The 27,832-nt window shown below is 33.9% G+C and overlaps 1 protein-coding gene across 2 annotated transcripts; it reads left to right on the forward strand.

Moving 5' to 3' along the window:
- Positions 1-2,246: 2,246 nt before the first annotated feature.
- Positions 2,247-23,114, forward strand: LOC116341319 (T-box protein H15-like). 2 transcript variants are annotated; one of them, XM_031768295.1, is made up of 6 exons: positions 2,247-2,872; positions 5,861-6,168; positions 6,650-6,780; positions 18,937-19,222; positions 20,987-21,228; positions 21,379-23,114. In XM_031768295.1, exons 1-6 carry the CDS (start codon positions 2,755-2,757, stop codon positions 21,878-21,880), a joined length of 1,587 nt encoding a protein of 528 aa, XP_031624155.1. In that variant the 5' UTR covers positions 2,247-2,754; the 3' UTR covers positions 21,881-23,114. The 2 variants fall into 2 exon arrangements, with proteins under 2 accessions (XP_031624155.1, XP_031624156.1); XM_031768296.1 differs by having other exon boundaries at positions 20,987-21,222.
- Positions 23,115-27,832: the final 4,718 nt, after the last annotated feature.

Consider the following 27,832-nt stretch of genomic DNA (forward strand, 5'->3'; position numbering starts at 1 on the left):
TTTATACACTTTGGTTCGATAGTGCTCAGTTGTTAAGGAAAATATCTTAATTTTTCTTCAAATAAAAATTTGAAATAAAAATAAAATTACATAAAACATTATCGCGTTGTCTTGTTTTTCATATCATATTCTATGACTTGTAAATATAACATCATTGTCAACTTAACCGCGTACTCGTAAAGTGTATTACTCCAACAAAGTCATTCACTGACTTCAAATACTTTTGTTATTCTCCATTTATGCACCGAAGTAACTCAGATAAATCTTCAAGCTTTTATGCATATCGTCAAATAAACTTAAATCGTCATTCGGAATTCTTGTCTTTTTCCGCTCTAGTAGAAGTGGAGAGGTCCACAAAGAAGATAACCGTTGGGATAATGGTTGTCGATGGTTTTAGTGACCATCAGTCAATAAAAGCAGTACAATATTGCTATATAAACGCAACTATATAATATACATTTTAGCGATCCACCTTTTCAGCATGTCCGCTCCACCTTCTTGTCTTATCAATTTCTCTTGTTTCTTCTTCTCTTTTTTTGTTTTGTGATGCATGAAGTGTGGTTTTCTTTCGTTAAGCTACGCGTGCGTTTTCGCGGAATACGATTTTAAAGATGTGTACAATATGAAGTCGTTCATCACCCTTTACATTTAAATCCGGACAAGCATTCGCTCTTTTATTTGGCGATGTCGTCAACATTCGCCAAACATTTCATAGCTATAGACAACGAAATTGTATAGCAAGAATGGTGTAAATGGAAACTATGATGATGCTCACGTTTTGCTCTTTATCTTTTCTACAAAAATGGAAGCGAAACGAGTGTTTGGCTATTTACTCGACTCATTTGAGGGAAATATGGAGAAAGTTTGTTCGATGCACATACATACAATCCCGACAATCTCGACTGTATGTATCAAATCCGATTCGAATAAAAAAAAAAATAGCGAAAGGACCATCGAGAAAGAGAAAAAGGAAGAAAAAAAAACATTTAGCTTTTGTGGTGAAAAGCAATCGAAGCGAATTTATTCGGAAAATAGCTCATGTGTAAGACAGTTTGATTCAAATGGCACTGCTGCTATCATAACAGTGTTATGGCACTGCTGGAACATTTTATTAAATTGGATTTCTTTGCCAGAATTTCAATTCAACACCCAAAATGTCCGTCTCACTCTCTCTGTGTGTGTGGACGGGGTCTATCCTTTTGCCGAACGCAAATCGGAAAAGAAAATTGACAACAAGGAAGAAATAACGCTCCTGTTGATACATAATTCATTATTTCATTTACGAGTTTTAAAAAAAAGAATAATTTTACGTAGCGTTGCGACAAAGTTTCACACTTACTGCATCAACCTACGGTATACAATCTAAACCTTACCAGGCCCTGTTCATAAATAATACACAGGGAGAGTGAACGAATATATATATAAAAAAATAACAATACAAACGAGACCAAAACTATATCATGCAAATTGTTTGAGTTCGGCTTGTGAAAACAAATTTACTCGATATAATTGCTAAACGATTTCATGATTTGGTTGTTGTTCATGCCATCACACTCACTGGTTTATACATACAGTGAAAATTGTTCGCCGTTCGCGCTCCTCTCGAAAATCGATTTGTAAATGTGAACGAGAAGTGAAGAGTGTGAGAGCGGCGCTTTTCATACATGAAAGATTAAATTGTGTTTATTTTTCCGTCAACTCCGCCCATCACATTCAAAATCCTCTCCATCGGCCGTAACGCATCATGTTCGAAAATCCGAATACATCGCATGCGATTGACGCATTCGCAACACCGCACCACCAGCGCAACAAAATGATTCAGTTTCCAATGCAAAGTAAATAGAAAGCGATCAACCGTTCTCACACCACATACCGAATGTACTGTTGACAGCTTATGTACAATTGAATAGGAGGAGCCAATTCACAGTGCGTTAAAGAGAGAAATGTCGAGAGTAGACAAATGAAAAAACATAACACTCAAACTGGTTTCAATAACATATCAAATTGGCCACGGAACACAGCACAAATGCAACATTCAACGAAGTGCGATGCATGCACAACTACATTCATACACACATACATGCACACAATACAAGTTCGAGAAACATATGGGAAACATGAAAAAAGCAACTGTTACAACTGTGCGTGTGTATACAATATAAACACACCGATACAGACACCGTAGATAGAGAGAAGCGAAAACATACTGAAGAACCGAGACCTTCATCGCTCACTCAACACACGATTTTGATTTAGTTTGGTGTGAATTGTTCCGTAGTATGGTACTGCGCTCAAACGTTTGTTCGTTCGCCCGTTTATCTCGTTTCTTTTTTTTGAAAAGACAACATTAATTTATTTTCTTCGCTGCATCGCAAAGATTTTTCTTTAAAGGAATGAAGGATATCTCGTGATACACAAAAAGAATATCATGCCAACATAAAGTACAACATATTTCCTGAATTTATATTTAAAAAAAAAAGTATAAATTTATAAGACTCATTTAACGGTTCGGTTCGGTATTGAATTTAATTTGAGGCAAATGTGATATTTGAATTAAAAAAAAAAAACTGTAATAAGTGAATTCATGAACAAAATTGGAAAAAAACGATTTTTCTGTAAACAAAATAAACCAATATCTTTAAATCGAAAAGAGATTGGTTATTTAAGTGCAAAAGCCAATTAGAAATAGTGTAAAGTTAATTTTTTTCGTGGAAAATATTTTTATCAAAAATAGCGTTAAAAACTAAAAGAAAAATGTTGCCAGAGACACAGTGCAACGAAGCGTTGGTGGTGAAAGGAGCCACGGATTTTTCAATCGCTGCTATCATGGGCAGACAGTCGGTCTGCATGGATTCACCGGATAAAAGCTCAAGTAAGTTGGTAAGTAATATTGTTACAATATTACTGCCACCCCGTATCTTCTTTCTTGTTAGTTTTTTTATTCATTTTTCATCATTAAATAAATTTATAGTGTCTAAATCAATTTTGACGATGAAATTATTTTGAATAAGTTACTTTGCTGTTGAACCACTCGATCCGACGGCATCGCTAAAATACTGTAATTTTGCGCACGCAACATTTCAATCCATCAAGCGGTGCATGTGTTGTTTTTTTTTTCTTGATAGTGTATAGTTGCGACGGTATTTCACTTTTCTCTCCTATGAAATTGGCGGCGATAAAAGAAACACACACAAATTAAATTGAACACCTTTCCATTTGATTTAAAATTGGTTTCTTTTCAACAACAGTAAAAATAATTCGACGAAAAATGATTAAGATACCAATATAAATGATTTGGTTAAAACTATTTGAGACGAAACCATCACCACAGAAATATACCTTCGTGTCATTTGAATGGTGTCGTTTTTAACACCGTTCATAGGAAATACAATTAAATGAAATCATTATCTCTATTTTACATCATTAATGTTTCTTTTTCTACTACTGCTTTTCTGAGTCTCTGCAAGATCTTATTATAAAAAATGGTTAAGTGTCCAGCAATTAGCTATACTGCATGAAATTGTATGCTATATATATCGATCGACAGAGAAATGGCTCAAGTGTGTAGGTTCAAGCGGTTGAAAAATTAATCGAACTAAATGAACGAATTGAAGATCAATTAAGTCATTAGAAACGACATATTAAACAGGTGCTGATTTTTCATATATGAACAAATTATGACTACCAGGCAGCAATTACAATGATTATTTCACAAGATTCGAAGTCTCATTTCAAATCAGCGTCACTAATTTCAAAATCAATTGCATTTGGAAAACGCAATTCGTTGACTCCAATTTGGGCAAGTGAAAAACATCATTAGAACACATTCGAATCGATTCGATACACACAATTATCTTGGAATCATTCGTGGGAAAATGTTTAGGAATTGATTTTCTTGAAGAAAATTGACAAACATTTTTGGTTACAGAACGGAATGTAAAATAGAGGGAAGAAGAACCGAACCAAATTGAACGAGTTTTAAAGTGTTTCAAAATGCTATTCAATTTTGTAAAGACAAAAAAGGAAAATACGAATGGAATGAGAAAAAATGCCAATAGAAATATTGACAGGTCGTCGATGAACATGTATGATATAATGCGCAACGATTACTGCAAGTCAAATGCAAATGATTAATGATTAAAAACGTCTTAAACCTCTCATTCACACCTTCATTCCTTCTATTTCTTCATTGGAGTTTGACAAAGCGCCAAATCGATTGACACAATAAATAGATTTACTTCAATTGTGTGCATACAATACATCTTTGGTTGAATACATCACAAAAAACGCCAAACGATCAATATTTTTATCTTTCTTTTCAAAACGGATAAACTTTTTCTTGTAAAAATAAATTTCAAAAAAAAAAAACAGATAAATAATTAAATAATTAATAATCGACTAAAATTGACACGCGAACCACTGTTTTGATCACTTTTGGTGGAAATATTTTGTCTCGTTGAAATTTCGTTCGTCATTTTATCTTTTGTCTCGCGCAGCACACGTATATGTTCGCATTCAAAGACTTGAGTCAAACCATTTATATTTTAAATATGGAAATATATAATCTGTTTCGAATAGCACGCCGAGATTCAAGTGTCTTATTATTATTATTGTTGTTATTATCTCTCTTTTTCTTGCTCTGTTCCGTTTATTTTCTGCGGGTTACTAATCAGTCGCAGCAGTTTGCATTTCTTGTTTTGTTCATATTCACACTTTATTTTCTGTGTGCGAATAAGAGAAGAAAAAAAAAATTCCCTCTGTTTGCTGTCATTTTATTTCATTTCATAATAAAAATCACATAAATCTGAAATTAATAATTTGTGGAATTATTAATTTATTCTTTCAGTTCGTAATTTTTTTTTTTACTTCGTTTAAATAGCCAGCCATTTTTGAAATGTTGTTCGCTTACTTCGTTAAAATTTATCGCTTCGTTCGAATCTCATTTATATTTTTATCACTTTGAGATTTTCGGATTAATTTTTGCAAAGAAACAAACACCAAATTTAAATAAATTGTTAATAAATTTTGTGTCGTTTGAATCACAACCAACTGCTTTTGGTATTCATTTTTTGTGATGATATTTTGCTTGTTTCAAAGCGTGATGACACTAATCGAATGCGAAACTTTTATTGGAATTACATTTTTGAGGTTTCGCGCATATGGTCTAAATCATTTTTTTGGCGCAACCCGTTTGTAACACCTTGACAAAAAGGAGCAAAAAAAAGCGAGCGGATAAACGATTGAACCAGACGTACATAATCATCATTTGTTGATTGGTCAGCGAACGAGGGTGATGAATAATTCTATTCATTAAATCGTTAGAAAATTAAATAATCACGTTTGATGATTGAATCAATATCAAATCGTGATTTTAAAAAAAAGACACAACCCAATGAAAATGTTAACATACTAACGGATTTATTTCATGCCGTTGTTATTTTTCAGCGTATTTCGTATAATTGATTGTGTTCGAATATTTGCTGTGTGTTTGCGTATGATAGGCCTTGATCCAATAAGAACGCGTAAATTACAGTATTCTTTCTTCTTCTTAGCCAATGCACAAATATTTGGCACATACACACACATGAATATTCGAAAAGTGCAACCGTACAATCCTACTAAATTGATGATAAGTTGCCAACAAATCGCGTTCGACAATTAAATTCAAATTGAGTGAGAAAATTCGCATATAAACTTGGTTGTTGTTGTTGTTTTTTTTTTTTTTTTTTTCTATTTACTAAACAAACGCTATAATTAAACCGATAGATTTGATTATGCTAATTTCAGTGCAGTTGGCTGCATTTCAAAGATTTTATCTTTTTTTCTAACGGTGTTTGATTTGATTTTGTATGGTACATAGGTCCATTGTCAATTGGCGGTGGTTACCAAGATGATGTGGATGATGTCGAGGAGGATGATGATGATGCCATAATCGATGTTGAAGATTATAAAATTCCGCCGATCACAGTTAACACGACCATTTCATCAACACAAACCTCTAGCAGCAGCTTATCACAATCGGCGCATAACAACAACAACAATAACAACGGAAATGGATCATCAACATTGACAAAGAACCGCATTGGACGACCCACAAAATCATCACTATCTTCACCAGTATCGTCAACAGCCAGCGATGATGAACGTCTATCTCCCGATTCAGTTAAGGTGAGTGAGAAAAAATGATTATCACTTTACACGTATATCATTTCGTTCGTTTCTTCTTTTGCCGATTGTGCCGTCGGCTTGTTATGCTTTCAATTTTCCATTCAAAATGATCATGCTTATGGCATATAATTACGGGTGTAAAAAGTCGGACTTTCGCTTTGTTTATGTGAGTGTGTGTGTGTGTGTGTGTGTGACAATTGAAGAAAAATCACTTCTGGTTCTTCTTTTTCCTTGGTTTTCATAAAACGTGTTGCAGTGTTTGTAATTTTTTTTTCGATATGTTTTGCTCATCTTCTTACTGTGTTGTCTTAATCATCAAAACCAAAGCCTTAACCGAATATGAAATTTATTCTCTTCTTAACCATATCATTCAGTAATAAATTATATCTCTCTCCATACTCATGAATCGATCTGTTTTTTTTTTCTGTTCATTCTTTTTCTCGATGTGCGGCTGTGTGTCTCTTTTCATCTCCAACAACAGACACGCCCAACACTTTTAGGCTCTTGTAACTGTGATGAATTGAAACCAATCCAGTGTCATTTGGAAACAAAAGATTTATGGGAAAAATTTCATGAATTGGGCACCGAAATGATCATCACAAAAACCGGAAGGTATGTATCCATTTAACTATAAATAGTTTTTAACTCAATTTTTTCTTCAACTCAATTTCATTTCGATAATATGTTGTTTTATTTTAATTCGAAGTTCAGTATTATATATTTTTATTGTTACAAATTCAGTTGGAATTAATCGATTTGATTTCGAATTGAAAATTACCGTGGTTTTTATTGATTTTAATAAATTACCTAATTGGCGAATCAATTAATGCGATCGGCGTTAATGTGCGTGTGCGTTTGTTATACATACTCAAAAAGAAAGATAGAGAGAGTGAAAACGCATGCATATGTTGTGATTTGTATGCGAGCGATTTGAAATAGGCGGACGAGAGAGTGTGTAATCAGTGAAAATAATTATTATAATCATGATATCATAATAAAATTCAATTTCTCGTTTTGAGCGCAACTCAACTCGAATACGCTTTGGTCGTACACACACAAAAAAACGTAAAAACCCATTCAAATTATAGTGCATACAAATTGATACTAAAAGTCTATAATTTTTCGCCAAGTATTCGCCATCGCGCAAATGTATGCAAATTTCAGGCGAAAATATATGCAACAAATTGTTGCCGTCGCCACCGCTGTGGCTGCTGCTGTTGTTGTTCCAAAACGATCCACGTTATGCGTATCTCACTCCTTCACACATTCGTGCCAAACAACAAACGATTCGATTTTATTCAGTTCGAAATTGGTTTATATAGAGGCGTTAAAATTAATCGACAATTTAAATTGTTCAACTGATATTATTACAATTTGGTGGTTTTGTTGCACAGCAATTTTAAAGTTTATGTATACGTATATTTTGTATATATACATCGGCAAGAGAACAAGCAGAATGAACAAAAAAAACGGTTGAAATTGAATGCGGCGATAAATGGAATTGGTACTATAAACGACAGTTCAACAAATTATCCTAATGTTCGCACTGCAGTCGATGCAATTTTCCAAAACTGAATCGGATAATGAAAAACCGCCAAACGCCAGTTATGAATACACAAAAATATTATGAAATTTAACCCGAACCGCTTAATTGTATGCGATTCATTTACAACAGCGACAACGTATGTTTAAAAAAACAAAAAATTTGGTGATTCACAGGAGTCAATTTGTATTGTCGTTATTAATATCGCACGCCGAATTTTAATTATTGGCATCATTATGACCTAGGCCATTTTCATAACCATTTCGATTTTATTTTCCATTCGGATTGCCCACTGAAATCGTTTCGCCACTTTTCCATTACACCCGATTTATCTCATTTATCGGCGTTTATTTCAAGCGCGCAGCAGCATTGACGGCGGCAGCAGTGAAAGAAATAATCGAAACGCGTTCTTTAAATGTCGAAAAAAGCCAGCGGGTTACAATCTTAATTGCATCGATTGTTCGATGATTTTGATGGGATCGCAGTGCAGCGATTTGGATGCTGAAAAACATTAGTCGAAATTATAGTTGCACTATGCCCGCAAAATATATTAGTGCATTTCGCCGGTAATATAATTTCGCGTTTGTTGTTTTTCCTTTGGTACGCCTGTTTTTTTTTTTTCGATGCATAAAATCAATTGGCATTTAGCTGCAAGAGATTTTTTTTTTGTGTACTTCCTACGCATTTACATATTTTTCCGTTCGACTTTGTCTCTTAAAATGTGCACCAAAAAGAAAACGGTTTATGTTTTAACAAAAGTCAAATCAATAAAATGTTTAAAGCTTAATTAAAAATATGACGGAGTTAGTAGATTTATTGTTGACGTCAAATGGCCCGTTGAACTTGATTTAAAATCATACATTCGTAAGAATTCATTAAAAGTACATCTTCCTTTCTCGTTTGGCTTCAAATGCCGACGTAAATCATATGAGTCATTTTTTTCTACGGAAATTTGGTGAAAACACATGTTCATTTCGAAACTTGGTGCAATTTATTTGTTAATCGACAGTTTTGCTTCGACAATTTACTTGAATAAATGAAACAATGTTTCACAGTTAAGATAGAAAGAAGAAAACATTAAACACATCCTTCGCTTAATCTGCAGGTATGCTCATTGGCTTCTGTGTGCCAACATGCTGATATGAAATTACTTCATGGCCAAGAAATTCATTTACGCACACAAGAAACAATGTTTTTTTAAGTGCATGGCTAATTGCACAAGTGCGCTTAAATGTTGAGAACAGAAATCCGACGCTGCATTTTATGAATTTTTGCGAAAAAACGTGTGCGATGCGCTCGATGTCTGTGTCATTGAAGCAACAACGTCCGTGTATTGTATTCATTTTGACAACGATAAAATGTAGCAAAATATTCAACGAAGCATGTCGAATAACCCCGCTCTGAAATGCATCGACTGTTCAATACGAATGATATGTGTACATTACGTATTGAGAGTGCATCAATGTTCTATAGTTGCAACAGAGTGATAGTTTTGCATTTCATTGAACTTGTGTGCATTCTGTTTGGTGCATACGCTACCGTCGCACATTGTCATGTTGTCATGTTGAGTACTTCAGTGTCTCTATTGAAGTTTTATTGCGATCATAAATGGCCATAATACGATGCAAGTGCATTTTCATCTTCGAACTTGTACATTTTAACATCGGTTTTATTGTGCACAATACAATTTCTATGGCTTTATCACTTTGATGGAGAAAAAGACCTTGTTGAACACAGAAAATTTACCTTAGCATCGTTTCAAATGATGAAATTGTAAGAGATCGAGAGAGAAAGAGAAACGCTCGTGTTACCATTTGAAGAGCCATCCAACAGCGCTAATAAAAACGTTTTTCGATAAGCGCAGTCATTAAGAATTGACGAGAAGTCGTTTGAAGAGTGAAGATGAGAAAACAACAGAATAAAAAACCATATGTGCCAATAAACATCTTCATCGGACGAAATTCGGTTGAACTTTTTTCCTAATGACTTTGTTGTTGTGGTTTTTTTTCTCTCTCTCTCTTCGTTCCTTTAAAATGTGAAACAATTTATATTTTTGTGGCGTTACAAACCAAAAAAAGCGCGTGCACCACTTGATATCATAATAAAATGAGCATTCGCAACAGACAAACAGAGCCATGAATTCGAAATTACCTTCTGAACCAAACGTTCACAAGTTCACTTGAACAGCATTTCCACCATAAAAAAACCTCTTTTTTTACCATACACACATACAAAAATATGTAATAAAAACCGCAATTAATACAGAGCCGATGTGTTTTGTAAGCAATAGAAAATGCCCAATAAAATGTAATAATCGAATTTATACGAATCGCGGTTCTACACAGCACCACCCGGCCAACACACGCATTTACCAATCATACAAGCAAATGGCTTTATTATCATGAATAATTTCTTTTTCGGTGAATGAACGCACCATCGCACAAATCTATTTCAAACTTCAATGGTCATAAAACAATCTCAAGTACTTTATGAATTAACTATTTTTAATCGAGCTGTAACCTCAATTTAACATTGAAAAAAAAAAAATCAATTTTTTCGTGTAAATCATGAAAAATATCTGTTTTGGAAAAAATGTGTATGTGTTATTTATTATCAAGAGTTGAACGTCAAGTGTTTTTTTCTTTGCCTAAAAGCAAAACTCTGATTAACAAATTTCGTGCTGTAAAAATAGGAGCCGATTTTTTTCTCTCTCTCTCCATTACACACATCCTTTGAATGATAGTAGCAACCTAAATTATGACATCAACGTTCGAAAATAACGGACAAACCGAATTACGAATGAAGGAGAAAACGAAAAAAAGACGTTGATATGTGTCCACTTTTGATTGTTTTATAACGGTGTCGATTGATTGTGAGCATCAATGAAATGTTCTTTCAAATTGACATAATTTTCGGTGGTCTTGTTGCTCAAAAACATAACAATTGTAAACATATTGTGCATTATAAAAGTGTTTTCGTCTCGTTGCTTTATTCAGGTGTTTCCGAATCGAGTGTGTGTGTGACAGATGTTTTGGTGTATATTGCGCCTCTTCAATTTGTAATTTTCTTAATCGTTTGACCACAACCAAAAACGTTTGCCCTTCTTGCTCGACTCTACTTCGAGACATTTTTTTAAGGAAAAAAACAGAAAATCTCTTTGAGCAATGGTCAAAATTAAACTGAAACACGCCAACCACATAAAACATTCCAACTGATCGTCTTACAATTTGTTCTGTATTCCGTGCCATGTCATTCCATTAATTCTCATCGTATCCTCACGAACTTGAAGGTTATTCTCTCCTTTTTTTGAATTCATTTGACTGCCCTTTTTATAAATGTAAATTTATTGAACGTTTTCTTCTCTTTTCTTTATTCTGTCGAAATACAATGTAAAATTCAAAAAATGTTCTTTGTTTTGCTATTCTTACATGCAATGAAGTAGAATACACCCGATTCGAAAAAGAAATATTACGCGATTAAAAACATATGATATTTCATTTATGAAATTATACAACAATTCAAATTTCATTCAATTGAGCCAATTCATTCACAGCAACTGAATGGACACTTCTTCTTTTTGTCTGTGCTTTGTTAACAATGTTCCCATTCTCCCAAAAAAACCAACAACTTCAAGGTGAAAAATAAAATAAAAAACATTCATAACTTGCTTCCTTAATTTCAACGAATGTGTATGCCAGTCTTACACAAATTTATGAAAGATCCAAACGCAAAGCAAAAGCCCACATTATTCTATTATTTACTTCATTAAACTGAGAATTTTTAATTACAACAGAATACAACTGTTCAGCGATAAGAAAAACAAATGAACAAATAATTTTCGATTAAAATGCATTCATACAATTTGTTTGGTTGCTGGAAATTTCTTTTATTCGAAATTGCATTTAACAGATCTTTCATTTGGTATGTTAATCATTTTGTAGTTCATAAATTCTTTTGGTTATTTTTGTTGTGTTGAAGTACTTATAGCTACTAGATCTTACATGTGAATCATTTATTTATAATTTAAATTGACAAAAAAAACCATTTCTTCACATAGAGAAATGTGTGTAATTAAAGCAGACAGTCGAATGCTGCTGTTGAAATTCCATAAATCGAACGAAGCGAAACGAAACGATATATGGAATGGGTGTGAATGTATGGAAAAAAACGTCAGAAATTAAATATTGTTAATTTGCAGCTAATTCTTGAATACAATTATTGTTTGTTGTTGCATAAAACGGCATTGCGCCGGTGTTGGGCTGTTGCATGCAACGTAAATTTCGCACAATGTGCATAACAGAAATAAGCGTCAGAAGAACCATTTTGATGCACTATGTACCACCGTCGTTGCAAGCATTTCAATATAAACCAAGAAAAATAAATTCCACACTGAAAGAGTTTAATAGTGCGAAAATCATTAGAATTATGCTTGAGGTGTAATTGGTACATCAATTTGTCCGGAAGCGATTGACTGACCATAATCCATTGATACATGCTCATTTGCAATCAATGAATGAACGAACCCCGTGTGATAAACGAATCTCGTGTGAATGGTTAAAATATTTTTGTGACAAATGACCCGAATACAAACATTCAACTTCACACCTGTCATTCGAGCTGTCTTTCTACCGAGGCAATGAAAGATAGAGTTGCACACACACACTCACACATACGTATTCAGCGATTAGTCGTGTTATGATCACCTGCAAAATGATGAATTAAAATTGTTTTGTTCAATGTTGGCCAAGTGACTAGTTGCTTTTTTTTTCAATATTATTATTTGTTGTTGGTTTTTCATTTCGTTGTACGTATTGATAGCAGTGAACGGAGTTGAAATGAATTCGGAATTGGTTCCGTGGCCATTGAGCGCCTCGACTCGTGTTTTCAGTCATAATTTCTATGCTAATGACTAATGATTATGTGAACATAAATGTAGTTTGTCTTGAACGGAGAGAAGCACACACATCGAACGGAAACCTTAAGACACTCACTATGCTACATATAGCTGGGATTAACATGTACGCAAAAGCATACACATAAACTTTTGGTATGCTACAATTTTAGCGCAGTTTTCGATACAAGACATGAACAACAACAGATATTATCGGGCGGTTTTTTGATGTATTCATGATATGAACATTTCTTTTTTCTCTGTTTGTGTTCTTTTTTTTTCTCGCATGTGTTACTAGTTGTTTTTGTTTTCGTAACTTTTCATCGTCCGATTTGAACTGTGTGTGATGTTCCGTTTGGCGTTCTGAACAAATTGGGTCTCTTTCACATGCGTTCGTTTATTTTTTGTGTTTGCTAAATCTATTCAACACTAGAGTGCTTTTTTTTGCTTCTCCTTTGAACTGCAAATACATATGTGTGCTTTGTGCAAATGTGGAAAATTATATACAATTATCAAATGCAACATGCAGACAACTTTGAAAATTATGCGAACAAGTTCCAGATAGTGTGAAAACCATTTTAATTTGCAATTTTATGCGCAAAATAACAGAGCAATAAAATGAAGTGTTCAGCCAGATCGAGACAGAGAAAGAGATAGGAATGTAATGCTTCGATCGACATACAAGCGCAGCTTTGCACTGTTGATTGTTGTGCATTTTTCATCGGGGCTATTGTTGTTACACATCCATTTTACCGTGCACTTGACCAGCAAGTCAGTCGGCCGGTTTCTTTTGAAGCAGAAGCATTTTGTGCTCTCTTTCACTCTTTCTCCCATTTGTTTTGTTCTTGTTCGTGTGCACGATCTTGTTCTTTTCAGTACGTCCGCTATGCGCTCAATTGTGATGCGTTTTTTAGCGAACAATGTATGATACGTATAAATGTACGGTGTGTACTGATGTTTCTTCAGCTCCATTTCACATTTAAATTGGTCGGCACAATCTCAATAACCAAACGCAATTACTGGTTCTTAATTCACTGGAAATGAGGATACCGATTCCGTGCACGGAAAATATAATCAATTTATGCTTGCATTTGGTGATGACATTTTCATTTTGTACATCAACAATATCAAACCAGTCTTCAGTTCCAATGTTGTAGAATGGCTTCGCTGCAAACAATATCACTTTAGAAATGATCAGGTTTCCAACAACTTTCAACACCATTTTGATCACATGATTTATCGAAAAATATGAAGTAAAACAAATCAGAAAATACTTACATCTACACACAAAATGACACTAATTCCAATAAATCGAAAAGGAAATCGTACGTAAAGTAAAGAATTTTTCTTTATCTGAATTCATACTTATCGGCCAAAATGGCATAAATGTCAATAATTCATTTTAAATACGAAATGGAAATTGAAGACATCAACACAGTGGTTATTTAATGAAATGTGTAAATTTATTGAAATCGGTTGCAGTGGAAACGAGCATGCACGAAAACTTCACTCGCTAATGATATCAAAACTGTGATTAACAAGCGACAAACAACAACAAAAAATTGAAAAGAATTTTACACGAAAAAAACAACAACTACTACAGCGTTGTGCAGCGTCGATAAAGCAATATTAACAATTGTCACGTTTGAAGCTGTAATAAAAATAAAATAAAACAGAGAACGAAAGAAAAAACATCATCAAGGTAATCATAATAATAGGTTGCGAAATTCTAATCGGCTGATTTATCAACATCATCATGACTGGAAAGGGAAAGAAAAATGCAATGAACATTATTTAAAAAAAAAACTAGTAAACAGTTAATAAATTGAAAGTGCACGAAACGTCAAGCGGCAACGCAGCACAACATCAGTGGAAGCAATGAACGAAACTTATACACATTTTGTAATAAAATGCATTTTCATATTGACACACTAAATAACACGGTGCTAGCAAACACACACGCTAACACATAGAACTAGAGAAGAAGCAGAAAAAAACGAAAATAAAAATAAAATCAACATTTCGAAGCCCATAAAAGAAGTGCACGGTACGCGGTGATTATAACAAATTAACGAAAGCATGCAAACCAAACATTAAGTCGATTGTGCATTAGCGGGTGCGAAATCGAATCGAATTACATGCAAAAAAACAATGCAACTACTCACTCATCACAATACTCACACATTTTGCTACTATTTTCATAGCCTGTCAGCTCATCCGCTTACTCTCTTTCTCTCGCTCTCTAAAAAAATATTATAAACTTATTACAAGTGATGAAATGAAATTGAAAGCTTCTGATGCAAAGCAACATTGAATATCGAACAACGAAAAATTACTTTCAGAGATAAAACCAAAATTGTAAAGATAAACATTATCACATCAAATGATTTGAAAGTAGAAATCGAGCAGGTATAGAATGGGAAACATTTGTTGTTCGCTCACAGACAGTGTGACTCTTATTCGTATCGAAATTCTAAATAGTATAATAACATTTTAAAATAATGCGTTCAAATTTATCTGTCATCGCTTATGGCTATTTCAAACACACATATGCCTGCATGAACCGATCGAAGAAAGATACTGAACATGGTAAATTATATGAGTTTGACGATTTTTTAACTCGAAAACACCTTACCGCCTAGACTGTTGCCGCATGCAATGATGCACTGTTAGTCACACAGACATACACGCATCCAGATATTAATCCGATTAACATTGAGATTCATATGCCAAGAGCGAAAGAAAAAATACTCATATTTAAAATGGTGACCAATTTCTTACGTCCCAAGTCATAATTCATGTGTGTTTATTTTTCATTGTCGTTGGCTTCGATGGTGGCGTTAAATCTCTCACGTGTATTACCTTATCAAATGCATAAAATACCGATTTGGTATTGGTATTGGTGTTGTTATTTCTGTCGTTTTTCTCGTTTATTTCACATTAGTCGTGAATTTATAACAGGTTGAATGTACGATATATAAGACATATACATATGTGTATAAAATTCGCTCGCATTATTGTTCAAATAGATTAAAGCGGGTTTGCCAATCCCGGTGCATTTTGAGATATGTGTGTCAAGTAAATGCACACATGCATACATACAGATAGCAAGAGAGAATTAACTGCAGTGCGTGCAATATACAACTGAGCGAAAGAATAAGAATGGCAAAAACTAAATATAATTTATGGATTGTTTACACCTTCAGGAAAGTAAAGCGCATTAGCAAGACTCTTCTTCTTTTTCATTCTCTGCATGCGTTTTTCAATGTCTTGTTCAAATGTTGATTTCATGCCAATTTTTTTGTGTGTTTGTTTGTTTGCTTGTGCCATGCAACGAGCAACAAAACAAACCAACGCTGGGCTACACAGTCTGTGTGTTATGCTTGCAGGCAAAGTCGAAGGTGTAAATTGGTGAAAAGAGGAAAAAACACAATCGTACTATGCAACAAGTCTTAAAGCGCGTGTTCATTTGTCATTCTTTCTGCAAGCATTTTCGATATTTCTTTAAAATCTCCCACTGATTCACTTTGTGCAACGATCCGTTGCTTCATCTAAAGGACACTTTTTGTGTGATATTTCATCAACAAAAAAAAAAGAGAAAAGAACTCAGAGAGAGAAGAAAAAACTATACTATATGCCGTTTTTAAATTACGTTGGCCATTTCAACAACAAAATGCATGTTGGGCGTTGGGCATTGATTTTAGTCTCACACAGCCTGGATATGGAATGTGTTAGCACACAAATATATATGTGCAATTTCAATATATTACTTTTTACGCACACATCGACACTGACTTTTAGCTGTCTTTTATTCTCTGTTTCGCTATTTTCTTCACCACCGTAGTCTATTCCGATCTTTTGTCTACGCATCCTGAGAGTTAATGTGCTCTTTTGGCATCGTATCGATTTTCTGGTAAATTGTCTAGAAATGTGCGCAATTTTTATTCATTTCATCTTGATCTTTTTTTCTTTCGACTGGGTGTCCAATACTCTGCATGTGTGAGGTATTTTCTGGCTGCTTTATTTGTTGGTATTGCCTTTTTTCTTTTTTTTATATGAAATAAAAAAAGTCTTCATCAAGGAGTATGGTTAATTCGTGTACATTCACAAATTTCTCAAAGTCAACACAATGCCATACAGAGAAAAAATCGTATCGTTTTTCTTTACTCATTCGACACGCATATTGTATGATGCATTTTAATTGCCATTGTATCGAAAGTGGGCTTGCTGGTTACAGTACATTTATGTTTACAAACACGTCCTTTCTTATCCTTTGGTGTTCGTTATGCATTCAAATCGGATATATTTTTTTATGGACGATGCACATTTTCATCATTATAACACCTTTGGCATGTGCTGTGATTCTTCAAACACCAATTTATCACAAAATATTTTTTTTTATCGGCACAATTTTTTCGTTGATTTTTCTTCTTTCAAATGTATTCATAACTTGCATTTTTCGTGCAAATATTTCAAATATTCATCATGCTGCACTGAACACAAGATTGAGTGAATTATGTGTTTAACATAAAAAACGATAGGAATAATCCAATTCCTTTACTCTTCCTCAAAAAGAGAAAAAACATTGTGTTCGAAACACCTTTTTTGTGTGCAAGTTCAACGTATTCAAATAAAAAAAAAAAGAAAAAGAAGGAGAGTAGAAATGAAAAAGAGAGAAGAAAAAACGGTCGCTTGCTTTTGGCTGAATCTGTCATTATAAAAATCCAACAGAGTCAGAGACCAATTATTAAAAAGTGTCATGTTAAAAGCTGCAGCAGCATCGCCATGCATTGTACAGACACATTGAACCAACAGCAGCAGTCAACGGCATGAAACGCGAAATAAGTAAACGCATAAACTTAATCGCCATGGGGGTGCTGCTCGTGATATCCATTCTTCAAGCGAGTCTAAACAAATACACAAACCAACTGGCCCAACCGAACAAATGATTCAGTACGCTGTTGCACGAATAAATATAAATGTTTATGCGATTCTATAGAGTCGACGGGTTAAATTACTTTTGCTGTAGCTTTTCGAAAGAAAATGAAAAAAAAAGTGTCCAATGGTATGGATGTGTATGCGTGCACGGTTCACTCGTACAGCCTATTCTTCTTGCTGTGACACAAATTAATAAAGTTAAATAAACATTTAAAACATTGAAGAAAAATGAAAAGAAAAGAATGCCCAGTGAGCGTGAAGGTGAAATGCAAACAACGTAAAGAAAATGCAAACACAAATTATTATTAAATGATAAATACTGCCAATGCAAATGTCTATAAATGAATATAATATACAAGCTACAAATGTTCAAGAGCACCAATAGAATGGTCGATACATGAATAATAAGTAATATTCGATAAGAATCGCGATTTGATCGCGCCGCGCGCACATCATTCTTATCGATTTCATTTCTGGTTTTTTGCTCACGCGCTCACTGATAATAATGCTTGTCGTTTTGTTCAGCATTAGCAACAAAAGAAGCGATTCAAGAAACATATTTTGATCTCCCTTTCTTTCTTTCGACGGCTTGCAATCATAAAATATCGATAAATATGTAAAATGTGGTGATGATAATAATTGTTTGGTGATGGCTTTTTTGCGCTTCGACTCATTCGAATTTGTTCGCTATTAACGTGCTGCTGACCATAATATTCTGAAATTAATTTCAACTCATGTTTTAAATTTTTACATGGAATCAAATTCATTTTTATGACGATTCTTCTTCTCGTTCACTCTGGCGATTTCGTTCTTGCTTTTGTATTATGAAAAGCTGAATGCAAAAAATATTTACAGAAATCGCATATGGTTACGAATGTCATTAAGATAATTAGTATATTGTCAGGTAATTCATTTAATTTGAAGTTTATAGCATTCGTGGAATGTGATTTCCATTTGAAGATAAAATGTTTGATCATTTTTTGTTCGAGAATTACAATATACTTTTTAAAATATGTTCTATTTTGACTTTGCATGAATTTCTCGCATTATTCACATTTTTCGATTCGGCCGCCTCACAAACCTTTGTCATTTTGTAGTTTATGTGATTTTTATATCATTAAAGTAAATCATTTATATGACTAATGAACACTAGATTGATATTTCGACACATTGTTCCATTTGAACAGCTATGTCAGCAAGTCATAAAAACAACCACAAGAATTTCCATCGTCAATGCATATGATTTTTATCTCGAAAGACCAGAAAAACCATTCAATTAAGAAAATATCACATTTCAATGATGTCTATCTGAATACGATTAAGTTTGCTTTTTGTTCACCTTCTTTTCTTCAATATTCGAATAATTTTTCATGTTTCTTCTTTGTTATTTTTGCAGACGAATGTTTCCAACCGTTCGTGTCTCGTTCTCGGGCTTAATGCGACCAGCCAAACCAACCGATTTCTATGCGGTACTCTTGGATATTGTTCCAGTTGATTCGCGTCGTTATCGCTACGCTTATCATCGATCAGCTTGGTTAGTAGCTGGAAAAGCTGATCCACCACCTCCACCACGTCTTCATGCTCATCCAGACACACCGTTCACATTTGAGGCACTCACCAAACAGGTGATCTCCTTCGAAAAGGCTAAACTCACAAATAACGAAATGGATCGAAATGGTCAAGTAAGTAATTCGATTCTATTTTTTTCTCATTTTCTTATTTTAATTTTGAAAAGCATAAAAAAAGGAATTGCGTGAAAAAAATGCACTTCTTAGAAAAATATATTTATGAAAAACTTGTCTTCATATTTAAAAAAAACTCTCCTAGTTAAAATTCTTGTTCCGCTCATTTTTCCACAAATCGTCCATTTCCGTCTCGATTTTTCACACACTCAACTCTATTCTTATATTCTGCCTTTGCTGTACGTTCAATGGCTGTTTTACGAACTGAAGACACAAGTATACAGTCATCGAGGAGAAATATTTTTTTTTGTTGCGTCGGCGCAGTATTATTCGGTCGAACGAATCCATATGCTACCGTTTTATATGTGCCTTGGCATGGCTTCTGCCGTTATTGAATACATTTCACTCATGCAATCCAATTTGCTATTCAACACCAATAACTGAAGTTTCGGCGTGAAAAAGTGCCCTGACACACAATAGTAGCGACATACAGACACTCACACAAAGTGATCCATAGATTCGTACATTGTACATAAACGCATTCGGTATAACATTTTTTTTTGTTATAGTGTGCTCACGTTCATTTTTTCACTCTGAATCCCATTGAGCTTAATTTATGTATTGCTAGCACTAAAATTCGATCACCTACCAAAAACGTATTCAACACAGAACATAACAATATTTCTCGAGTAAAACGCATAAAACAGACATTTAATAGAATTGTAAAATGCAGAAAATTACGAGTATACAAAACAAACAAATGCCATGAATTCAGTTTAGTTCGATTCGACTTTGTTTTGGCTCTTTTTTGGTATAGCAGAGACAATGCGAACCGGATGATTTGTGTTCGATATTTTATTGCGCTTCTACTACACACAAATTGTGTGTGTGTTTTTTTTTGTTTTTGCCCAATGCTCTACAATTGGAAACTGCATTGAGTGCGCGAACATAGTACAGAGCATACACTCATGACAACGTCGACGACGAAGCGTAACCAATCACCGTGGCAAGCATTCCGTGTGTTGGGTTTCCTAGGCGACCGTTGTGTATGGTATTTCAGTGTGTGTTACGTGTTCGAATAATTTATGTACTCGCTTCATATTTTGCTTCGCTTTACTTTTTTTCCATTCTTTTCTTTCGTTGTACGCTTTCCCGCCTGCCTGCGTCTCCCTCTCGGCTTCTATTCGTCCGTACACATTGTATCTTTTCACGAATACACATGCACCGTTCGTCGTGTGCACATTATGTGCCGTACATTATCATTTCACTTTATGGATATTTCGCTTTGTGTGTTACTATGAAGTAAGTACACTGCACACTGATATTATTTCGAATGGAAATACATTCTCGTTCGTACATCGTGCGTATTTCCAAAACTAAACGCGTTTAACAATGATACATATTGGCAATTTGTAATATTTTGTGTGAATATACGATTTGCATTTCGGGGGCGGACAAATCAGTGAATGAATTATTTCCTTCCAAAAATGGCTAACGAAAAATGATGCATTCAAGACTGGAACACTTTTTTAACATTCGTAAATTTCAATCGTTTATTATCTGGAGGAGAAAGAGTAAAAAAAAGAGAGAGAAATTATTCAATTTAAATGCAAACGACGTTTGTTTGCAATTCGAACATATTTCATTGGATTTTCGATCGAAAAACGCATATGTTACTTCCCATACAAATTTGATGTAGAACAAAAAAAATGTGAAGCCCGTAGATGACATATCTAACCATGTGTGTGTATCGTTTGATTACAGGTCGTGTTGAATTCAATGCATAGATATCAGCCGCGCATTCATTTAGTGCAACTAAAATCTGGACAAAAGATACCAACAACACCAGCCGAACTACAAGACTTAAAACACAAAACATTTGTATTTCCGTCAACTGTGTTCACAGCGGTCACAGCATACCAAAATCAATTAATCACCAAATTGAAAATCGATTCGAATCCATTCGCCAAAGGTTTTCGTGACTCCTCAGATTTTGGAAGGTACGAGTAGGTAGTTTTTGAGTTACTTACATTTTGATTCAGTTTTCGTTTTATTTTTGTTTTTGTCAAAAAAGGGAAATCATTTATCAGTAGAAATCAGTGTAATTTCAAAAGTCTAATTTTTTTTCGTTTTTTTTTTTTTGTTTACTCCAACAGAGATCCAATTGATGCGCTATTGCTTGAACAGCATATGAATGCGCCATTCCGACCATATGGTGATAATTCATTGTCACAATTAGTAGCTCAGGATGCGATGGCGTTTGTTGAACGGGCCAAACAGCATTTACAAATGTTTGGCAATAATCCGAATGCAGCAGCAGCGGCGGCTGCCTATCAAGAGTCAATATTACCTCAGTTATACCAACGACAGAATTTAAATATGGGCTTGTGGCAAGGCTTTTGGCCACAGCATATACCACCAAATTTCTTGTCCGGCATTGCTGGTGTATCGCAACCACCAACAGCGCCATCCGGTGTCGTTGTACCGGGCACAGCAAAACCATCTATATCACCAAGCGGTTCACAAACAACAACATCGCCAACACCATCGATTGTTTCGGCCGCTTCAATGGTTGACATGAGAGAAAAATACTTCAAACGATTTAGCCCTTATCAAATACCACAGCCGCATCCTTCATCAAATAGCCCACCAAATTAGTTGTGTTAGTCGAGTTTGAAAGGTTCACATTTTTATTTAATGTTTCGTTTACAGCGAAATTGATGCGACGAAGCGAGAACATTTTCAAAGAAAAATAAAATTGCATTTTTCCTCTCGTTCGTTGAAATTAAATCTCATGCAATGCAAATTTACCTAATAATTTTCAAAAGCTAAAAAAAACTAAACAAGAAAAAAAACAACTATTAGTGTTACATGTATAGTTAAGTTCATAGATCATAGAGACATTATATTTAGATTGAGAATTAAAACAAAAAAAAACACACAATAAAAGAAAAGTAGCAAAAAACAGGCGACTAGCAAAACCCATTGATTTGATTTTAAGTGAGAAAGGCAAATTAATGAAAGATAATCAACTGAATCAACTTTTGTCTTGGTGCAAATCTTTAATATGTTTCATTCATTCAAATTTTCTTTCATTCGTTTCCTTCTTATTCGTGCAGTTTAATCCATAGTTGGTTAGCTCGATTGCCAGGACATACACACACACACACGCACGGCGCATTTTGTGTGTGTGTGTTGTTTGTAAACGATAAGTTTTATGTTCAAATATTTATAGCGTTCTTCTAATTTGTAATTATTTTTTTAAAAAAAAACTAAGATTTATTATTATTTATGTTTTAGTAAAATCTGTGATTTAAATACAACAAAACTAAAAAGTATTTGATTTTCTTTCCTTCTTAATTATGTATTCTGAGTTTATTTTCATTGATCTGTGTAACCTTGAGAATACTTATGTTTATAACATGTCATTTCTTTCTCTTTTTCTGAGTTGTTTTTTTTTCGATTTGGAAATTCTGTAAATAAGAATCCTGTGTACAATTTAATTCGATTCCTTTGATGATTATTAGCTTCATGTTACATTTATTGGCTTTAGGAAAACATTTACGTAGAATGACAAATTCAAATGAAAATAAACATAGAAATTCTGCAGTCTCTTGTGTATAAAATTTAATAAAGAAAACACCGCGTTTCATACGATTTGATGTTCGTGCTTGAATCTTTCATCGTTCATTTTATCAATTTATGTCATATAATCAAAGAAATGAAACACAGCTCTAAAAACCCCAACTGAATGACATAGAATCACTAAATAATACTCAAGTGGAATCATTATTATAATAAAAAATTATTTAAAAAAAAGCGAAACGAAAGCAAAAGAAATAACACTCATTGGATTGTATAGAATTGAATGAGGAGAAAAAGAAATCCATGTATGTAATAACATCCTATAAAATAATAATAATTAATGCAAAATAAAAATATTACATACAAAATACCATTTTAACGTAATCATTTGTTGTTTTCATTGCTTTATTGCGCTCATCACTTCAATTTCAGCAAAATTCTCTGACACATTGAAAAAGGTTTGTTTTTTGTTCGTATTTCAATTCACTAGTTTAAAAAGTACTGTTTTGATTTAAAACGATTTATTTGGTTCTAAAGCGATGCAAGAAGAAAGATAGAAAGTCAACGCTGAATCAAACACAGAAAATGATGCATACAATTTAAAATACACTTGAATAGTGTTCATATTTTCATTATTTATTGCTTATAAACCAGCATCTTGTTTGAGAATGGTTTGAAAAAAAACAGCAATAAAAGTCCAAAGCATATCACATACACCACACAAAAAGCCAGCGAATTATATGAAAGATTTGAAAGACGAAGAAAGAAGGAAGAGAGAAGAGGAAAAAAATAAAACGACAAAGAAAAGATCAGAGCCCACTACGAATAGTGTGAAAAATTTAGGACTTTTTCTTATTGAACAATGACAACAAAACGACCAGACAAAAAGGTAGAAACGGAGCTGTGAAGAAGACAAACTGATTATTATGACTGTTTTGTATCGGTGAAGTGTTTACTTGGTGCGAATGAACGGCGAGAGTGACCAGTGCACACATGCTTTATAAAGATAAGGTGAGCGCGCAAGCAGCACACAAATACGGTGATGCATCACAAAGGCGATAAAATATGAGCCAGCTCATTTCGACAATCCAATAAATTTAATTTTAATATTTGTCGAATATCAATGACCAAACAAAAAAAAATCATTTTTTTTACTTCTTATTTTGTCTCCAATTCTTCGGTATAAATAACATGAGCGGAAAAAGAGAGACATAAGGAGAGAGGGAGAGGGGTAAGCGAAGAAGGATACCAAGAAAACAGAATTGGTCATTTGATGATTGTCAACTCGATCAACCTACAGGCAACAATGCGATACTCGAAAAGGATTTACGATCGCCGCACCACACCGCACCAGCAATATGTATCTCTGATCCGGAGAGACAGAGTGTCGTCAAACAGCGAACCCGAAAACCCGTCTCACATTCCATCGACAATCGATTGTTTATTGGTAATTATTATCACGATTATGTTTTAGTATAATTTGAACGGTGAAGAATAAATTTGGTCGTTGATATCATAAAATAAGTCATAAGCATATCAATAGCGTCTTTTTTATCTTCATATTCTTCAATCGATATCATTTTACTTTGTGTTCGGTTGGATATCTCTAACAATTTATTTGTTTATGTGAATTTCTCAATATGTATTTTTTGTTTATGTGTTGAATGAAATTTTCTTCATTCAATCACTTTGTACAGTGTCGCTTATCGTTTGATAGAGACATTTTCAATGCTCGTTTAAATTTATTTGTCACACCATCCAGATGACCTTACACAGAGGTATGCTTGACGAGCAAAATAAAAATATAACCATTCCAATTGAATCGATTCGAAATGGTGCTCCATTCAAATGTTAATACGATCGTAAAATGTGCTGCTCGTCGAAGAGAAGAAAAAAAAGCGAACTGAAAATATTTTGTAGAAAACAAATATTTTAATGACATAATAATCGAGGAGATTGGCTGGTATGTATATGATACAACAAAATCCCTATTAAAATTGTGCGCAAGATGATCGTTTTGGCTGAGAACTCATGTTGTGATAACGAAATTTGAAATCGAGACGAACAGGAAATGTGGTATGAATATCAAAAATGACAATTTTAAATGAATATTTATGAAGATGATACGGTACAAACAGATTTTTTTTTCTTTCATTTCCAATAGGAGTGTCGACGATCTAACTAACTGTATTACAGTTACATACGGAAAAAAAGTTTGCTTTCACTTAACTCACACCATGGTTCAGTGTCATAGAAAATAATCAGGCACATTAAAATTGAAGCGAATTAAAGCTGTTGAATTGGTTTTACTCTAATGATTATTCACCTGCCGTTTTGTAAGACTCATCGTCATTTCCTTTCGAACATATTTACAAATAAAAAAAAATTGTCTTCAACTACTATTTTTTATGAAATCAGTCTTGGTCGTTTCTCTACCGCAGACACACTGCGCCACTTCTTTTTCAGTCATTGTTTTTTTTCGAGTGCATTTTTCATTTGTCATTAATTTCAATTAACATTTTGACAAATTGCCCGAAATTAGTTAGCTAAACACACACTCGAAAAACACACGCAGTCTCAAAACAAATAGATAGAGATGATGGAAAGAAATACGCTACTTGCACCCTTTAATCTCTTGACAGCATTCAAATGCGTATAATCAAGCGAGAAAGTTGAAACGAAAAGCAAATGCAATATGAATTTCCTTCTCTTTACACTTTAATTTTACCTAATTATTCAAAGGTAAACCATTCCAAGTATAATGGATTGGATGGTGAGCTAAGCATGAATGTACATTGCACACAGTAGGTTCATTTTTCGACATGGAATATAAATATATTTATTTGGTGTATATTTTGTAAATATTTACGCACAATAACGCCAAATATATTTCGAATAAATGAAAGAATGAAAAATCGGTTAATTCTGTTAAGCAATCGCCTACTGTTAGGTATTTCGTTAATAATACGCGGTTAAGTATCCGGCATGCGATGGTTACATGTCTGGTCGTTGAGCCGTTAGCCACCAACTGTGTTTGACGCATTTATCAACCAAATAAACTGAAAGAAAGACAGAGAAAAAAGCCAAACTATTGACAACAACAACAATGATATCGACCAAAAAACCAGTGGATTCGTATGATTCCCGATGATTTTTCATTCCTCATAAATTCATATTCAACTTTTGTTTGATTTAACTGCTTAAGACGGACAGCAACACATATACACACACTAAAACACACACGCAATTTTTTTTCACTTCTATACCCGCACACCGTTCTTCTATTTTCGAGGAACCTGAATCACGTAATAAAATCTGACAAATAAACAACATCGGTTATCAGATGCCATCAGCCGATCTCTACTCAGAATCATAATAATGATGATTAAGCTATGCCACAGTGCAGCAAAATATTGATACATTCGACGACTTATGGTGATATCATGTCTGGCCTTACACACACTCTCTCTCTCTTCCTCTGTATCTCTCTCCGTCTCTGACTCACACAGTACTCAGTAATATCATTGTATATTAGTCAGTCGACATATGCATGTCTATTTACAAAATAAATCGTATTTCGGCGGTGAGTTTTAAATTATGCAAGAAAACCTATTAAAATTAAGAAAGTGTTTTAACATGGTATTTTTAAGAATTATGTGCGAGTAAAATTCCTTATGATGGTTAAATTCCATGTAATTGTTGTTTATTTAATGCTCTTTCTCTACATGCAGACAACGATTTATTTCGTAGATTTCTTTTCCGAGCGTTCTACTCCGTAATGAAACTGAACGGTTCATATAGAAATGTGATCTAATTGGCTTTTCATTGGGTTTTGATTTCAATTCAGAAATCGGGTGGTAAATTGATGCTAAAATAAATTATGACTTTAACGAACATCGAATGAAAATCAAATTCAGTCATGCGTGTACCTGAATTTTACATCTTCCAAATTTGAAGTTAAAAAAAAAATCACAAAAATGTTGGAAAATTCGTCTCTTTTTTCAACGGTTAAACATCCTCCTTCAAAAAGAGGACAAAAAATACCACACACATTCATCGTTGCAATGTGACAAAGGCAGGCAGTAAGCCAGCAGTCAACACCAATAACATATGTTGTTGGTGTAGTGTTTATCAGTGCGCAAACGAGATCATTAGGAAGTAAAGTGGCACTTTGTAAACTTTCACTTTTTCGAAAGGAACATCGTAATTGGTTGTAGTGATATATATGCTCGTTTTTTGCTGGTGCGGGTGGTCTAAGCTTATTACTTTCATTGTTTTTTTTTTTTCATTTAAATTAGATATTCTCGTTGTACAGTGACAAATTCTTCCATCTGAAAGATGCTGCAACATATATACTTTCCCAACATGGAAATGTAAATAAACAAGGGAAAATCTCTCTCTTTCTCGATAAAATATGTTTCGGAATCGGAATGTAAGTTGAAATGTTCCATGTGTCAAAATCCCGTTTTTGTTTCGTTTTGGTTATCGTTTCCCTTGTTACCATTTGGTGCGTGCAGAGTAGAAAGGAAATCGATAAGTCGTTTCGAATTTCACACCATCTCCCGAACGGTAGTTTTGCGCTATCGTACTGAACATGAAAATAAATGGGAATTTGGTGTGAAATTTTGTGTCCCATATAAAAGAAAATGTCATGTTGATCGTATTTCGGTTTGTACGAAAGTGAATGTCAATGTGACTGTTGGATAGGCCACACACATATTATGTTGTTATTTCGCGAAAACATAAAACACGCGTTGACATGAAACAACCGTATATCACACAAATGTCATCATTTCAAATTCAATGTCTTTCGTTTCATATGCATCACTGTTACAATGCTCTAGAAGAAGGCGTTTCTTCACGTTAATTAAACGGTTTTAAAAAGTCATCCAACGATTAACATCATCTTCTTTTTTAAACCAATAATTCATTTGAATGGATATTGTTAATTAAAAAAATTTCGAAATCAATAAAGTTTCTTCTTTCAAAATCATTATATTTTCATTTGTTCTCAAAGAAAAAGTC

The sequence above is a fragment of the Contarinia nasturtii genome, unplaced genomic scaffold (assembly GCF_009176525.2).
Source record: "Contarinia nasturtii isolate CC-2019 unplaced genomic scaffold, AAFC_CNas_1.1 Cnas_scaffold_695, whole genome shotgun sequence".
Classification (NCBI taxonomy): domain Eukaryota; kingdom Metazoa; phylum Arthropoda; class Insecta; order Diptera; family Cecidomyiidae; genus Contarinia; species Contarinia nasturtii.

Excerpts from the sequence above, each read along its gene's own strand:
- LOC116341319 (XM_031768295.1), top strand. The coding sequence starts at position 2,755 with ATGTTGCCAGAGACACAGTGCAACGAAGCGTTGGTGGTGAAAGGAGCC. Across the intron at positions 2,873-5,860 it reads TTCACCGGATAAAAGCTCAA|GTCCATTGTCAATTGGCGGT; the intron begins GTAAGTTGGTAA and ends TATGGTACATAG. Across the intron at positions 19,223-20,986 it reads AAATGGATCGAAATGGTCAA|GTCGTGTTGAATTCAATGCA; the intron begins GTAAGTAATTCG and ends GTTTGATTACAG.